Source organism: Lampetra planeri, chromosome 13 (assembly GCF_965212315.1).
Source record: "Lampetra planeri chromosome 13, kcLamPlan1.2.h2, whole genome shotgun sequence".
Lineage (NCBI taxonomy): Eukaryota > Metazoa > Chordata > Hyperoartia > Petromyzontiformes > Petromyzontidae > Lampetra > Lampetra planeri.
The window spans coordinates 2604534-2622469 of record NC_136119.1 but is presented as its reverse complement, the minus strand read 5'-3'; the positions used below and the strand labels follow the sequence as shown (position 1 = coordinate 2622469).

The 17936-nt window shown below is 47.3% G+C and overlaps 1 protein-coding gene across 1 annotated transcript in view; it reads left to right on the top strand.

The window, feature by feature from the left end:
* Positions 1-14908: 14908 nt before the first annotated feature.
* The window catches only part of LOC144721909 (atrial natriuretic peptide receptor 1-like), a 51894-nt gene continuing 48866 nt past the window's right edge, over positions 14909-17936 (top strand). The window contains exon 1 of the mRNA XM_078599856.1: positions 14909-16310. Coding sequence (XP_078455982.1) covers positions 15410-16310 — 901 coding nt within the window. The 5' untranslated portion in view covers positions 14909-15409. The remainder of the gene's footprint in view (positions 16311-17936) is intronic.

The following is a 17936-nucleotide window of genomic DNA, read 5'->3' as shown; positions in this document are numbered from 1 at the left end:
GTGGAATGTTGCCTGGTTATTAAGTTTGGTGAGTGTACTGGTAGTCTATAATGTAGCCTGTAGCCTGGTTCTTAACCTTGGTGACTGTACTGGTAGTCTATAATGTAGACTGTAGCCTGTTTTTTAAGCTGGTGAGCGTATTGGCAGTCTATAATGTAGACTGTAGCAATGGTTATGAAATTGAGTGAGCGTACTGGCAGTCTATAATGCAGACTGTAGCCTGGTGCTTAACCTGAGTGAGTGCACTGGCAGTCTATAATAAGTCTACATTATAGATACAGCCACATTTGCAAAATGTGCTTTAGCATTCCTGAGCCAGAATCTGTGAAGGATCAGACGCACGCGCACGACAGTTCACTTGCTCAGCGACAAGCTTTTGGATCATCAAAAGTTCCTTTGAACGCGTCATTTGTTCTGCACTGTCAGTCACGCAGGTGGGAGGGGGGGGGGGTAAAAAGTACGCGTGCGTACAGGGAGGGGTGGAGGCGTCAAATTTTGACAGATTTTTGCGTACCTACTTAATGGATGGGCCCATATAAGAAAATGTACCCGACCGATCGGCCAACATAAAACAAGAAATCAATGCAAACACACGCCTGCCAGGTTTAAGCAATTTTACTTTAAAGTCACCCAGTATAGCTGAGGAACGACTTTCAAAATTACGATGATTTGGTTTGCAAGATGTGATTTTGAGAAGATGATGTACATTGTAATGGAAAGTGGCAAGTGTGGCATGATTTCTCTCTCTGTCCCTCTCCCACTTGTCACGAAATACCTCGGCCTCCCAAAGTTCAATGCGGAGCACTTTCCCTTTGTCTCTCGCTCTTTTATTTTCCCTGTTCGAAATCCTCGTCGCTGCAGTGGCCAATAGATGTCCCACCTGCTGTCTCGGCCCTCCCAAGATTGCCCTAATTTTGAGGTGCCTTTCCTGCCAAGTGCGTCAGTCTTTTCCAGGGCCTATTAAAGGTCTCGGTTTTTGCCAGGTGAGCATAATGCTCGTGCCTCACTGAAAACAATGTATTAACGTGTGCTAGGAGCGTCGCCGATTTGATATTTTTTTTTTATTTTAAGGAAGTGTTGTTGACGAATGCGTTGAGTTTTTATTTATTTAAACCGAGTTCTCTCAATTCCCCGATGTTGTGTCATGACCTCAATCCCATCATACTGTACGTCCCATATTTGATTTGTACCTCAGTGGTGGCAACCCCAAGGGGCAGTCTAAAGTCATCTGGAGGTGTCAAACCCTGGCTTGCCAGGAGAAGGCAGGAGAACAAATATTTCAACTCCAACTGTTCCGTCTTTATGGGATAAAGTGTTGCCCCCTCGCACACGAGGAGTTTTCTCCAAGTGCTTCGGTTTCCTCCCACGTGTAAATACTCATGGACCGATAACACCTTCATATATAGAGGACCGCAGAGCGTGGGCAAATGTCGGCACTCTGCTCATCGAGCGTGGCTGCCTTCCCGCTTGTCTGTGGTTCCTCGCAGCCTCTGTCGTTCTCTCTCGATTCGAGCAAGCAGACAACTGTGGGGCGCGTTACAAGTTGAAATTAATGTAGATTATAAATCACCTCAAATGTGCCCTACATCGTCCGATCTCAGAAGATAAGCAGATTGTTGGGCCTGGATAGTGCTCGGACAAGTGACCACCATGTGAAAAAGACAGAGGTTTCAGGCGTTGTGGGCAATCACCCCTCATCCCACCATATTCACTGATCACCGTATGGTCACGCATCTATCACGGCCCATAAAGCGTGGATATCTTCCCTCATCCGACAATGGATTGACAAAGGGGGCTGTGCACGTGCGATAGAAATGCATGCAATGTAAACTATGCCAGTAATGCCTCTTAATATTCATAACTTTATTTATTTCACGTAGGGCTTTCAAAGAGTTAGGATTCGATAAATCGCGACCTTTTAACCAACTTTGACACGTGCGTGTTCATGCCAGCTTCATTCAAATGTAACTCCAAAGCAATTTTTTGTTACAAAAAAATGCGTCAGTCAATCCCGGCCGTCTGGCCTGTGCATGAAACTTTATCTTACACCATTGGAACCTCATTTGCCAGTAAAAAAAAATGATAATTGTTTTTTTACCCTTCTATCTGGCAACAAAACTGACACCTTTTTATAAGGAGTCATGTTTGCATAGTCTACAATACCTGCAGTCAAAATGCAAACAAAAAACATAACTCTGATCATATATGCACTGTCCTTGAAGTTGATTGGTCCACACCCGAGACAGCTTTCCTTAGAGCCTAGCCTTTTGGCGTCATGTGTGGACCAATCAACTTCAAGGACAGTGCACATTATCAGAGTTATGTTTTTTGTTTACATTATGACTGCAGGTATTATTGTCTATGCAAACATTACTCCTTGTAAAAAAGGTGTCAGTTTTGTTGCCAGATAGAAGGGTAAAAAAACAATGATCAAACTTTATCTTGATAAGGATTGTTTTATATTTGATTTTAAGCTTTCGTGACTGCAATAATTACTCTTTGGTTCTTTCGGTAAAGTCACGTAGAAAGAAAATAAATTAAATAATAGAGGACGACGTTTCGATTGCAACACAAGCATCCGTCATCAGGTAGAAATACATTTGAGAGAGAGACAAAACACAGACACGGAGACACAAAGACAGACACACAAGCAGAGAGAGACAACACAGACACACAGAGAGAGACACACAACAGAGACACACAGACACCCAATGCCTCTGTGTCGAGGCCTTAAATAGAGAGAGGGGGGGAGGCAGAGAGAAAGGTGGGTCTGCTGGTGGCTGCTGCTGGAGCAGAGAAATAAGCATGTCAATGAATCCAGCACGAAGCGACCGAGGGAAATAAGACGATTGAATGGCCCGATGAGAGCCTGGTAAAGGATATTTCACATCATAAGCGGTTATCGCCACTACGTAGGGAACCCGGGTTGCCGAGATGCTGTATATGTTTTCATTGTATCATACTACAGAAATATTCGTGGTATGACAATCATCACGGTGATCAGTTTCACATAATTGCACTTCACAGACTTATTTCATTTTGAGGTTATAATCCCTTGTTCATCATGATGTCCTTTTACTTTGATGTCTCAATAGCGTTACGGAGATCACGTGACGTGAGGGTTCTGCCTTTGTAGTGAGGGTTGTAAGTTGACGCCGGGGAGGGGGGAGGAGGCGCCTCGACCCCCCATGTGGAGTGACGTCACCCGCTAATTATTATTAATAGAGGGGGGGGGGGTCCGTTTGGAAGACGACACCTGTGACTTAAAACTTTCGTGACTGCAGGAATTCATATTCTTTCGTTATTTCAGTAAAATCACGTAGATAGAAAAAATATTTTAAAAAATAATGTGAAAAAAAATATTTTAAAAACAATAAAAAAATAAAAAACAATAATGTAGACTGTAGCCTGGTTCTTAACCTGAGTGAGTGCACTGCCAGTCTATAATAAGTCTACATTATAGGGTCAGGGTTTGGGTTAGGGTTAGTCTATAATAAGTCAACATTATAGACTGCCAGTGCGCTCACTCAGGTTAAGAACCAGGCTACAGTCTAAATTATAGACTACCAGTACACTCACCAAACTTAATATCCAGGCTACAGTCTACATTATAGATTCACAGTACACTCACTCCGATGAAGAACCAGGTTACAGTCTACATTAGTGTTTTTGTTTGTTTGTAATATATTTATTTTATTATTTTTATTAACTTTTTTATTATTATGTTTCTATCTACATGACTTTACCGAAAGTACCAAAGAACCGGACGTCACCTCTTCATGAGTATTAATGAGGGGGGCTGTTCAATCTGGAGTAAACCTGCACATGATTATTAATGAGAGCGCGTGCTACATGTGGAGTGACGTCACCCGCTCATGATTATTAATGAGAGGGGGGATCCATGTGGGGGACGTCACCTGTTCATGATAATTAATTAGGGGGGCTGGCCGACGTGGAGTGACGTCACGCGCGGGACACACAGACATTCTTTATAGTATAGTATTGTCTTTGTAACGCACGTGCTACCAGTTACACAAACACATTCCTGCGGAAGGAGCTGGTAGGAACGTTGGGTTGCTCGGTCATTGGCCAGGGTCAACGGCGGCGTGGTGTATTCCGCAAATATGCCCGACTGTGAGGGCGGGCACAAGCCGGCGTGAGTAGGTTCAACGTTGAGTTTTATAAGGGCACCACGGGGTGACCAGCCCCTCCCCACCCAGCCCCACCCCTCCCACCCCCCACCCAGCCCCACCCTCCCCTCCCCACCCAGCCCTTCCCCACCCTCCCCACCCAGCCCCTCCCCACCTTCCCTCCCCACCCAGCCCCACCCTCCCCATCCAACCCCTCCCCAGCCTCCCCTCCCCACCCAGCCCCTCCCTCCCCACCCAGCCCCTCCCTGCACGACGGACACAATAATCCCCTGTGGGCTGCTGTAACCAGGAGGTTCCTACCCGTATAAGGACATAGTTACATGAACTACAACGATATGCGAGGCTTACTTTCGTAGCAGTGCAGTAAAAGAAGCACGTTGAGTGGGGAATGGAGTAACAGATATTACTTTAGAACCTGAATGATCGTGTTTAGTATTTCGAAAATATTTTTTCCCAGGAATTAAGAGATATATAAAGGAAATGACCAATGATTTAGGATATTTTGTAAATTGAATTACATAATTACCACGAATCTTATATCTTATGATATATATAGTAATACTAATTCAAATGTATAATGCCCATTACATCCTAAGATCCCAATACGCAATGTATGAAAATCTGGAAACAAAAACAGAACCAGGGCAACCACCAAACTATAGAGGGAAGGCCACTTTAAAAAGATGGGGTTCAAAGCAGACTTCAATATATCTACCGCCTACGATTGCCTGCTTTCAAGTGGCGAGGTGTTCCATAGCTTGGGTGCCACGCTAACAAAAGCCCGATCACCAAAAGAGCACAACCTCGACCTGGTAGCGCTGAGCAACTGGCGATAAAGACCTTGATGGAATAGACGCATTTGTTAGTTCCTGCAAGTAATATCGTGCAATTCTACTCTACTACAAACCTGGCAACCCGAATGGTGAGTGATATCTGATCCAGTCCTGTGCCCCCCCCCGCCCCGCCAATCACCGACCTGCATTGACCAGCGCGGTGAAGTGGTGGTCAAACAGCCCCCCCCACCCCCTGCACCGACGTGGTGTGGGGAGGGAGGCCTTCATCCCGCAGTGGATTTACAAATGGGTAGTACTGTTGGTGACGTGGTGATGAGCTGTTTTTTCAAGTAATCTTTGTATATTTGTTTTCATGCTAATCTTTTTTTTAAATCCTACTTCCACCCGCACCTGACATCAGTCGCATAATCCCTGCTGGTATGTGAAGTTATCGGGAGATTTAGTTAATGAGCAAGCAAACAACATTCTTGCTGGTGACAATTCTATCTCCATATTGTTTTTTACTGTGATCCTAAGAAGGGGTTTGTTAGTTTACACAGCACTGGGTTGAGCTCGTAATACCAACCCAGTGTTTCTCGTTCCAGGACCTGTGCAAAACACGTCCCATGTTGCAGTGGTTGTATTACACTGAATCTGGTCAAACCACCCAGGAATTTGGCTGCATCTCGTCAGATCTCGGAAAGCTATAGACAGGGTTAAGCCAGCTTGGATGGCCTACTGCCCTGTATATGACCAGGTGCTGTAGACTAGTTGTGGAGCTACGTGGTGGGCAGCAGAGGGCAATGCGGCAAAAATGGATTGTTGGGCTTTACTTCTATGCTCCCATGTCTATGTTCCCACATTCGCCCAACCCACACTGGTGAAAGATGGTCAAATAACTCTTGTGATCCACGCACGTGCTCGGTGTGGGGAGGCTGCCATCCAGCAGTGGATTGACAAATCAAATGTGTATGTAGAATCATGTACAACCGCAACCTCTCGCTTGACTTTGAGAGAACTAAAATATTAAAAAATATTTTTTTAAAAACACGTTTTAATGAAATGTACTGTCCGAGCTGCCCCTCCCCCTGCCCCCTTCCCCCATCGCCCCCCCCCCCTCCTTTCACATCCCCCGCCCCTCGGCGTGGCTCCCCGTGGCTTGCCGTAACGTAAGGGACCGTGGTGATTTACAGCCAACGTTAGTTGAGCGTCGACAATTAGAGCCGTAAACGTGGACAATTAGAGCCGTAAAATAGATTATTTTTAAATATATATTTTTAATTTTCAATGATAGAATATAGTATTGTCATCAGTATGACATACCTATACCAAGTTTGCAGTCTATACGACATTGGGAATACGGTTGAAATTGAGTTACAATATTTTAGGATACGACAACACACAGAGTAAGTTAAATAAAAGCGTGTAAAATGTAAAAAAAATATGTTTTGTATTTTTTTAATGATACAATCTAGTATTGTCATCAGCATGACATAGGTATTTCAAGTTAGCAGTCGATAGCACATTGGGAAGTGGGTAAAAATGTTGGTACAAGATTTCTTTTTAAATCCTTTATATTAAGTTCGCTTACTTGCTTAGGACCGTGCAAATCTTTCGGTCGTTTTTTAATCCACTTCCCGTGATCCAATCGAGCTGACATTTTGCACACAGACTCGTTGTGCGTGACAATGCATTTTCGTGAAAAAAAAAACATTTTTTACACTATTTAGGGAATTTTTTTTTTAATATTTAATTACCAATTGTTTAATGCTGCCAGACAATCATCTGACCCATAGGTGGCAGCCATCTCAAGCCAGAGGACGAGAGGGCTCTAGCCGCCCCGATGCCACGCATATAAAGTATTTATAGTGAAAAACTTTGTTTTTACGGGTTTACTTGTTTGAGGATACAACAAATAAAAGCGTGTAATAATAAAAGAAGGGATCGTCGCCAGTTGAGGAGCAAGACTGCCCCTTGGGGTTGCCACCACTGAGGTACAAATCAAATATATGGACGTACAGTATGATGGGATTGAACTCATGACACAACATCGGGGAATTGAGAAAACTCGGTTTAAATAAAAAAAACCTCAACGCATTCGTCAACAACACTTCCTTAAAATAAAAAAATATATAATCGGCGACGCTCCTAGCACACGTAAATACATTTTTTCAGTGAGGCACGAGCATTATGCTCACCTGGCAAAAACCGAGACATTTAATAGGCCCTGGAAAAGACTGACGCACTTTGCAGGACAGGCACCTCGAAATTAGGGCAATCTTGGGAGGGCCGAGACAGCAGGTGGGACATCTATTGGCCACTGCAGCGACGAGAATTTCGAACGGAAAAGTAAAGAGCGAGAGACAAAGGGAAAGTGCTCCGCATTGAGCGTTGGGTGGCCGAGGTATTTCGTGACAAGTGGGAGAGGGACAGAGAGAGAAATCATGCCACACTTGCCACTTTCCATTGCAATGTGCATCGTCTTCGGGGCCGTCCATAAATGACGTCACGCGATTTTGGACGATTTTTGACCCCCCCCCCCTCGTCACACGGCGTCACAAAAAGTCAGACCCCCCCCCCCCCCTTAAATATGACGTCACAAAGCTCTGCCCCCCCTCCAAAACTATATTTCTATTTTGAAAATAAAACATGCTTCAAATCGCTTTAAACTAATGTCATTGTAGTGCGTATTTTACGTGGCGCTGCACTCTGACGCTGTAGAAGAAAATATTTATTAAAACGTCTATTTAATTAAGTAGAACGTGTTGTCTATATTTATTTAAAGTTGCGCATTTTGATGCGACGTCACATTTCTCAACCCCCCCCCCCCTCGTCACACATCGTCACAAATGTCTGACCCCCCCTCCCCCCCTAGGTGCGTGACGTCATTTATGGACGGCCCCTTCTCAAAATCACATTTTACAAACCAAATAATCGTAATTTTGAAAGTCGTTCCTCAGCTATACAGCAAACATTGCTTACACCTGGCAGGCGTGTGTGTGGGCGTGTGTGCATTGCTTTATTGTATTATGTTGGCCGACCGGTCGGGGGCACTTACTATTTGGGGCCATCCATTAAGTAGGTACGCAAAAATCTGTCAAAACTTGACATCTCCGCCCCTCCCTGTGCGCACGCGTACTTTTTACACCCCCCTCCCCTCCAGCTGCGTGATTAACGCCTCACACGGGACATGTGCGCTTGATAATTTCAGGCTGTGCAAGTGGCTGACAGTGCAGAACAAACGACGCGTTCGAATAAACTTTTGATGATCCAAATGCTTGTCGCTGAGCAAGTGAACTGTAGTGCGCGTGTATCTGATCCTTTACGGATTCTGACTCAGGAATACTAAGACCAGCTGCCGAATGTGTCAGTACGACCGGGCAGGAAACGTTCAGGAAATACATTTTTCCATGAGGTGCGCCATGGGCGACTACAGCCAGAATCATCATACTTAGTGATCTGCAGAAAATATTCACTCTGCCGGACGTGACGCGCGACCCATTTGACTTCTGGTTCACTGGGCGATTCACGCTCTACTGGGTCAATATATTCTGCATGGACATCATGCGTATCTAATGCGACTGCGGACCATACATCTGCCAATCTTTCTCCTGCTTTTTCAAAGTTCTGCTTTTCCAACTCCGTGTCGATTGTTTTTCCTGATGCATTGAGATGTGACCCGTAGTGATCATGAGGTAGCACTAGTCCGGCTAGCTCTCGGCTCAGTGGAGCTATCCGGCGCTCAACTCTGTTGTAGGCTGTATAATGAGGTGCGTGGGTGCCTGACAAATACTCATACAGATCCCAGTCAACAAATCTAGTGGCTGCAATCTGTAGCGGTTTGGGAAATGTCGGATTCTCGTCCGGTCCTCCATCACTCGCCACGACCACCATCAGCTGTGCACATCAATGACAGGAAACTTGGAATCGAGCGCAGATGTTCCATATCATGACCATGCGTAAAAGCTGTACTGCCACCATGTTTCATTGAACGCACTGCAATATACGTAGGACCGGAGTATGTTACAGCATCGATTAACTTTCCTGGAGTCACGGCACAGGCAGCATAGACAGATGGGATAAGTTTATGGCGAGACGCAACAACAAAATCGTGATCTGGCAAACGCACCGCATATTCGAGATGCATCAGTATAGGCGCCTGCTTCGTCGTGACACTTTAGCCGTGTCGTCTTGGCTGAGGTAGAAGCACACACGTCTGCTCCAAACATAGAACACATTTCATCTAGGTATGCCATAGATACAAACGCAATTGCTGCATTTTTGTGATGGTCATGAGCGGTATTGGCAGCTCTTGTCAGTTTCACAGGTACGGTCTGTATGTAATGTTTGCCTTCCATTGAGCTGGATTGTCTTGGAAGAAGCCGCAGATACGTCGCGACCTCGACAGATGATAGCCTTGTTTTGATAAGGTTTTATGTAGGTGTAGTGACATCGGGGATGTCACTGTTTGGTGCCGGCCCGAGAGGGCCGTGGCGTGTGATGTCCCGACATCACGGACAGCACCGGGTGGGTTGCTGTGTGAGGCCGGCTCTAGCACAGCACTGTCATCGCGTACACCCCGTAGGCGGGTGTAGTACCAGCCCTAGCAGGGCTTGGTGAGCGCTGGGATAGCGCGGGCACCACGCATAGCGTGTAGTGCGGGCTCCCACAAGGGGAAGTGGGAGAGTTTCAGCCCAGGGGCAGGATTGCCTCGGGCCATGGCACTCTGGTTGACCCCATAGACACGTGATCCAGAGTGTCCACAGAGAAGCCCCCAGGTGGGGGGGCTAGGGGGTGATCACGTGTCTGGGAAGAGCTCTCGGGAGGGAGCTAGAATGCTCGAGAAGGTGGGCGGGGCCAAGGGCGGAGCGGCCCCGACCCAGGGGGGATATAAGGTGGGTCCCTGAGAGGGACGGGGGTCGGTACATTCTACAAGCTGGAAGCTCCACGTCCTACGAGGCATCAACACGTGGTCGGGGACCCGAGTGAGGGTCTGACCCTTCGTAGCTGTAACTTATACATTTCGAGTAGTTAGCTGGGTGGTCACCACCCTAGGCTGTATCTGGTGAAGGGGCAGTTACCCCTTTGTGTTAACGGGTTGATGTTACAATAAAAGTGTTGCCTTCTAAAGAACAACGTCTGCGACTCAATTGGACTCACTACATAGGTAATCTAGCATCTTACACAATCGCATTTCCTGCGACCGGCGCCGACCGCGGGCAGTGGCACCAATCGAGGCAATATCAATAATTGCGTCGAGAAGATCTGGATAGTCATCTGTGATGGCTGGTCTACCGTCTCTATCCCTTGTAAACTTTCGTAGTTTTTGCCTCAGATTCGGTTGTTCTTCTGCTATATCTTCGAGAGTTCGTTTGAGTTTGAGACGGCGTTCAGACTACCTTGTGGCCTCCTGGCACAGCCGCTTCAATTTCAGTTTGGAGCGAGAGGGAGCGTCAGCCAGCCAGGGTTACTCTGGGGCATGACACTCTGGCTGATCTGCTGTCACGTGACCGGACGATACTGGAGGGGGGGGGGGCACTGATGGTCGGGGGCCGAGGGGCGGTCATGTGGTCCCGAGGGGCTCTCGGGAACATTCGAGAAGGAGCTCGAGAAGCCTGGAAGGTGGGCGGGGCTAAGGGCGGAGCCAGCCCCAGCCCGGGAGCAAATAATGAGAGCTTCGTGAGGAGCTCGGGGTTCTTCAAGTGTTGGTGTTGGAAGATCCACGTCGGGGAGAAGAAGCCTCTAGCCACGTGGTCCGGGACCCCGTTTGTGGTCCGGACCGGGATAGCGAACCGTGTCTAGTTCAGCCGTAGCGTGGTTAGATGGGCATTCGAGACCCGAGTGTAGATCGTGTTGTGTTACGTGTTAATGCGGAATAAATAGTGTTGCTCCCAAGATAACATCTCCGACTAAGTTGAACTCACTACACGTACATTGTCAGTAGATCCCCCATACGCATTTGGGTTAACCCCCCCTCCATGCGTACCTACTAAATGGATGGCCCCTATTCTCGAGTTATTGAATGTTGATCTGCAGCCCTCATCAATATTCAGATTTTATTAAACTTATTCTATAAGAAGCTAATTTGGATTCCTGTTTCCTGATTGGTCCGTGTATTACGTGACTCTTTTTTTTTGTTTTTGTTTTCCGCTCCTTTCCTGCAGCCAAATCTATGAGTTTGGAAGCTGAGGAGATTATTATGATTTATACTAAACTCTAGAACACCATAAATAATTAAATTGTTATTAAGACCTATCTACACTACGGACCCTTAGATACTGGTCCAGAGTTTGCTTGTGTAGTGAGTCACTTCTGAGACACTATGTTAGGAGGCAACGACGTTTATTCTACACTATATAACTTACATACTGTTTACACACGGGATAACTAATTACGGGTCAGAGCAGCCAACATGCTGTCTGACCTACAACGCCGGAGACGGAGACGAAGACGTAGCACCTCGGGTTCCATTCAACCTGTAGACAGCCCCAATTCAGCCTCGGGGTTTCCCTTTTATGCCCCCCAGCGTAGCCTGGCTCCGCCCTCGGCCACACCTCCTCCCAGAACCTTCCAGGAGGTTCTGGGCCTACCTCCATGTGCCACCTGCCCGGCTCCATCCTTAACCATGCCCCCTCTTGGAACCCTCCAGAAGGTCCTGGGCCATGCCCCCTGTGTCCCCTCGGTCACCCTTGCCCTCATCCTTCACCCCGGCCCATCACGTGCTTTGCCAGCCAGCCTGGGTGATGTGTCCTCATATGCCCCTCTCCGCCAGCAGCCAGTACCACGCCCCCTAGTGATCCACTATGTGGCATTACCCGCTATGCTGGCGGGATAGCTGCTATACCATGGCTCCGTCTGTAGGACTCATACAGCCAGCACCACGCATCCTTGCGACCCACTGCGTGGTATGACATGCTGTGCTGGCTACTACGCCCATATTTTTTTATTCTATTGTACCCAGCGCTACGCGCCTCAGTGATCCATTCTATGTCACTACACTTGTCCTGAATCAATGCTGCTGAATGTAAGTACTCCCTGAAGGCGATTGGACCAATGGGTTGTGTAAGAAATACTTTTATTTGCCTTTCATGTGGAGAGACATATATAAAGGGAGAAACATCTCATCTATTTTGCATCAAAACTACAGGCATGTGTTTACTCACGAATAGTGCGAAGTCAGCCTGATGTTATACATTGTTTCAAGACGAGTTCTCAACGCGTCATCGTCGGTGAACCAAGTAATTGGCCTTCCATGGAATGTGACGCTAAAGCCGATCGAAAACGGGCAAAGTCTACTGCTGCTTAATGTAATAACCATGAATATCAAGATAGAATAATGGCCACAACCATCAGATGCCGCCACACCTTGCGGCACTGTTAACCCCAGAGAGGTTGGTAAATTTAACGCTGAGGATTTCACGACCAATATCTATTCATCTTAAATGTTTTGTGTATTGCTCTCCAACACACCGGCGTTCTGAAGCAGTAATACATTTCCACGTTTGTTCACGTGAACAATTAATTAACTCGCTATGTTGGGTGGAGGAGGGTGTACGACACACATTTTACTCACGTGATCTTTCCCAATTTTTTTTTTTATAAACAAGGTAACCCCACAAATAAGGAACGAGCCAAACAATTGAAACCATGACTCGCATGGACATTATCCTTTAGCCTCAGTGAGTCTTTCCTCCTGAACTCAGTTGAATGAGGTCATCAAAATAATAATAACCATGATCATCAACAATGATTGTGGCATGAGGGAGCGCCCTCTACCGTAACAAGTTGGGAACTCCTTCATTCATGGAGACAGTCACGAGGCTTGCTCGTGGCAAACCGCGGAGCGCGCAGTCACGCGCAGTCACGCCATTGTCCCGCTTCAAACATTCATCGGTAGTGTTTACAAATATTCTTCAGCAGGCCACTCACTTCCCCCCGAATCCGCATACTGGCACACACGCCAACCTCAACGTGAGCATATTCATCCGTTTAAGTCAACCCTGTCAACGCAGACAGTTTACCCCGTATTTTTGTACAGGGAAATTGAGTTTTCAGGTCCAGACGGCGGACAGCCGTTTCAATGCGGGCAACGACAAAACACAATTGAGTCTTATTTGTTTGTGTTTCTCCCTTGTGATGGGATTTTGTAGGATGAACGTTGATATTTTATAAGGGCACGGGGTGATTAGTAAGGTCTGAATTATATTATCGGTTCTTTCGGTAAAGTCACGTAGAAGGGAAACAATAAAATAATAAAAATATAAAACAATAATATTGTATTATTTATATGTTTTATTCTTTTATTGTTTCCCTTCTACGCGACTTTATCGAATGAACCAAGAATATGAATCCCTGCAGTCACGAAAGCTTTAATTTAAAAAAGGTCTGAATTGGTATGTAATAAGATAGGGCACTGATAAGGGGTTGACAGGTGTGAGGTCCCATCAAACCAACTGAGAGTCGTCGCTTATGGCAGCACTGGTTCAAAACCATCAAGCTCCAGACCCCTTGAAACAATGCTGTGGTGAGTTTTCCTGATGTCTCTTGCCGACCCGCCCAAAATGCTGACTGGACATCTGTGAAAAAGAGCTTCTTCATGGCTCATCGGATTCCGCCTGCAGTCTAAATAAAGATTCTGATTCCGTTGGTAAGGATCCTCCCTATGAGAAACGGGTCCTCGTTCCACGCAAAACGTCCTAATACGCAGAAGAGTCGTTAGGGTCGTTATGGATAATGTAGGTAACCAACCATATGTTCTGCGACTCGTGAATATTATGAGCGATTTAATCTACAAGGGGCCGTCCATAAATGACGTCACGCACCTAGGGGGGGGGGGGAGTCAGACATTTGTGACGATGTGTGACGACAGGGGGGGGGGGGGGGTTGAGAAATGTGACGTCACATCAAAATGCGCAACTTTAAATAAATATAGACAACACGTTCTACTTCATTAAATAGACTTTTTAATAAATGTTTTCTCCTACACCATCAGAGTGCAGCGGCACATTAAATACGCACTACAATGACAATAGTTTAAAGCGATTTGAAACATGTTTTTTTTTTTTGGGGGGGAGGGGGCAGAGCTTTGTGACGTCATATTTGAGGGGAGTCTGACTTTTTGTGACGCCATGTGACGAGGGGTGGGGGTCAAAAATCGTCCAAAATCGCGTGACGTCATTTATGGACAGCCCCTAACACAAAAAAACCATTATGTATTACGGTACATATTAATCATTACCATAATCAGTATGGTGCATTTTATATATATGTTATATTTTAAAAAATCAGCGTAGAACTCGGACCCCTCTCTTAAAGATAAAGTATTTTGCTTATAAACGTCTGGCAGTTCACCAGCACTGCTGATTCAAGGAAATCAGACTGCTGATGATGATAATTTAAACTCTCGTAAGATCATGATCATGTTGATGTTCCTACTCGTAGAGAGAGAGGGGACGACTTTGAAGAACTACAGATATGCGGGAAGGCCGCATCCTGCGCCAACACTTAAACAAGTTATGCGATCCTCCACATATATAAACACGTGTGTAAACGGCCAGTTAAAGAGTGATGATGATACACTGCATGTCGAAACCGGTGCCAGATAAGTGCTTGTGTTGAATCCATGCGACTGAAATGATGCACTCCCAGAAGGCCATGTGGCCGACGGAATGTATATATATAACACAACATGCATTTGTTATGTTTAAAGGGACAGCTGTATGAAGGACACGTATTGCCTGCGTATGTGTGTTTGTTAACATTGAGTCCTTGGGGCAGCTCGCGTTTACGCTGTGCGCGCGGAGTGCGAGAGTCCGGGCACCAAAAGCACGATCTCGATTCATCAGCAGGTGTCGCTTCGCCCCGGCTGCCATAGCCGCAGAGATGATGTTGGCCAATTCGAGCAGCATTATTATTTTATTATTACTACTACTACTGCTGCCTCTCCTCGTGTGGCATCTCTCTCTCTCTCTCCTGTGTATTTCTTTCGCTCAGCCCACCACGGCTACTGAAATAAAGGCTCGCGACGGAGAGTGTGGAAGTGGGAGGAGGCGCTCTGAAGCAGCAGTGAATTTTCACGCTGATGACTACGATGAGGAGGATGATGAGAGGAGGATGTTGGTCGCGGTGATGATGACGCTGACCGAAGCCGGCTGTGTGGGACGTCAGGCCGCCGACAGACACGGGCTCCAGCACGCGGTGCCATGAGGAGGAGGAGGAGCGGCTGCTGAGATTCTGCTGTCTCGACTCGCGAGTGGATTCAACCGGTGGTGGTCTCGTGTCCAGTCTCCATCTAGAAGCCGACGGGATGCCTTGTCATGCGAGACAGTTGTTGCAGCAGCAGCATTAGCATCTTTATCAGCAGCAGCAGCGTCAATTATCGTAATCCGCAGCAGGACTAAACGGAGCGGATTGAGGAGGTGTCTGTCATCTCTTAGTCTGTCACTTGGTCGCGCGCGCACCCGGAGGGAACTGCGTGCTTTGGGAATGCATCCCCGTCCGATGCCCTCGCTCCTCTGCTCGGGGCCGGGAATTTTCTCATTTCTCGTCTGCTTTGCAGCGGCCGCTGGTCGCGGTGGCGGCGGTGTTGGTAGCGTTGGCGGTGACCGCGGTGCTGCTAGTGGTGTGGCTCTTGGTGCCGATCACGGCGGTGACCGTGGCGGAGGCGTTGTTGCTGGTGGTGTGCCCTCTGGCCTCGAAGCAAGAAGCGCCCTCGAGACCGCGGACAATAAGGCCAACGGCACCGACGCCCCACCGGTGGTCACCTTGGCCGTTCTCCTCCCGCTGCGCAACTCCTCCTACCCGTGGTCCTGGTCAAGAGTCGGGCCCGCGGTAGTCCTGGCCCTGGAGCGGGTCAACGCCGACCCGTCCCTGGGTCTGGGCCGCCACCGGCTCACCTACGTTCTGGCCAGCACCGAGGACAAAGATGGTTTCTGCTCGGACGTGGAAGCTCAGCTGCAAGCGGTGGACATCAAACTCGAGCACGACCCGGACGCTTTCCTGGGGCCGGGCTGCGTCTACAGCTCTGCCCCCGTGGCACGGTTCGCCACGCACTGGCGGAGGCCGCTCGTGACGGCTGGGGCGCCGGCCCACGGCTTCGACAACAAGAGCGGGGAGTACGGAATGCTGACCCGAGTCGGGCCCTCGCACGTGAAATTGGGCCGCATGGCCGTGCGGGTCCACGCGCTGTTCGGCTGGAGGAGGAAAGCGATGCTCATCTACTCGGACACCAACAAGGACGACCGTCCGTTCTACTTCACGGTCGAGGGAGTCTACATGGCGCTGCGAACGCACGACATCACTGTGGTGCACTACACGTGGGACGAGCAGATGCTCACGAGTCGCGACGTGGCCAAAGCCGTGGAGAACATGCAGCGCACAGCCAGGGGTGAGCAGATGCGCACGAGGGTGATGGGAGGGATGCGGTGTGATGACGATCGGTTGGCCTTGCAGCTGTCTGACTTGCATCCCACTGGGATTTTTGCACACAGCGTTGGTGTGCGGTGCTTTTTCTGCAATATTTTGCTGTCTTTTCTTGGATTTTCTGTTTGCACTTAGTCACATAGTCACTTTAAGATGTTTTCTTGTTCATGTTTTTGTTTTTTGTTTGTTGCGGTTGCACCCGATTCAAGAGCCGAATGGCTCACAGGGCTATACCTAATAAATGAAACTGAAATTAAACTGTAATGATGGACATCATCATGTCTCTATTGACATGATCATGTCTAAGTTTATGTTGAAATATAATTTCTCTAGAACTGATTGTTGTGTTTAGTTTGTTGCCCTTCCCCGGAATCTCCGATTAGCACGGAAGACTACGTACGGTGCGAAAGAAGTTCTACATAACGGTCGTCGTCGTGGGCAGCAATAGGAACAGCAGCATCATAATTGTTACGCTAATCAGCAGCGTTATTGTCATCGTCTTAGTCGTTATTATCATCATAATGAGCAGCATCAAGAACTGCATCATCATCATCTGCGACGTCGTTTTCAAAGTCATGAGCAGCAGCAGACACAGCAGCAGCAGCGTCATGAAAATGTGAAACATCAGCAGCAGCGTCATTGTTGTAATAGTAGTCGTAATCATCATTATCAGCAGCGGCACATGTCAAATAATTATCATCATCATCATCAACATCCCCCACACCACCAACTCCATGGCGTCACCATTATACCATAGATATCATCTTACCACCACAACGATACCATCACCATCATCGTCATCACCACCACCACCACGGCCGAACCCATCATCAGCATCTCACCACTATTTCAGATCGTCATTATCATCAGAAGCAACAACATCATCATAATCTCTGCTTATGAATGCGCAATTTACAACACAGGCCTCAAGGCGCTATTAAAAAGAACACACGTTTGAAGTTGTACATTGAATGTATCAGATGCGATTTATAAGATAAATACACATTTCAAGAGTTTACAACCACTGCAAATAACCACTGTAATTCCGTAAAAAAAAGACATCGAACACAACATTAACATTAAATAAACACTTACATTATAGAGAATAGTTCAACACAGTCAAATTAGATATACCAGTGAAAACAACAATTCTATATTGATTCAAGACGATACAATATTGTCACTGCTTAAATTTGAGGGGGGTGGAGGGAACCTTCACAGAGTACCGTAGAGGGGGGAGATTGGTGTCTTATCAGATTTGTGTTCAAGGCAGGGTTCGAGTCAGGGCGACCTCCCCTTTGTTGCCGTGCAATTCGTGCCGCGTTCATTCGGCGGTGGTGCCGATGTTGGGGGCACGGTCTGCTTAGTCTACTTGCATGTTCGGGCGCCACGGTGGCGAGATGTTAACCGCATTGCCCGGTATACAGGAGGGCGTGGGTTCGATCCCGACCCTGACGCCTGTTGTATATTTGGAGTTTGTGTGTCGCTTTCTCTCTCCTACCGTGGTCTTGTGGAATTTTCTCCGGGTCCTCCGGTTTTTCCCTCCACACTTCGACTCAACATCCACGCGTTTAGATTATTTGGCTGCGTA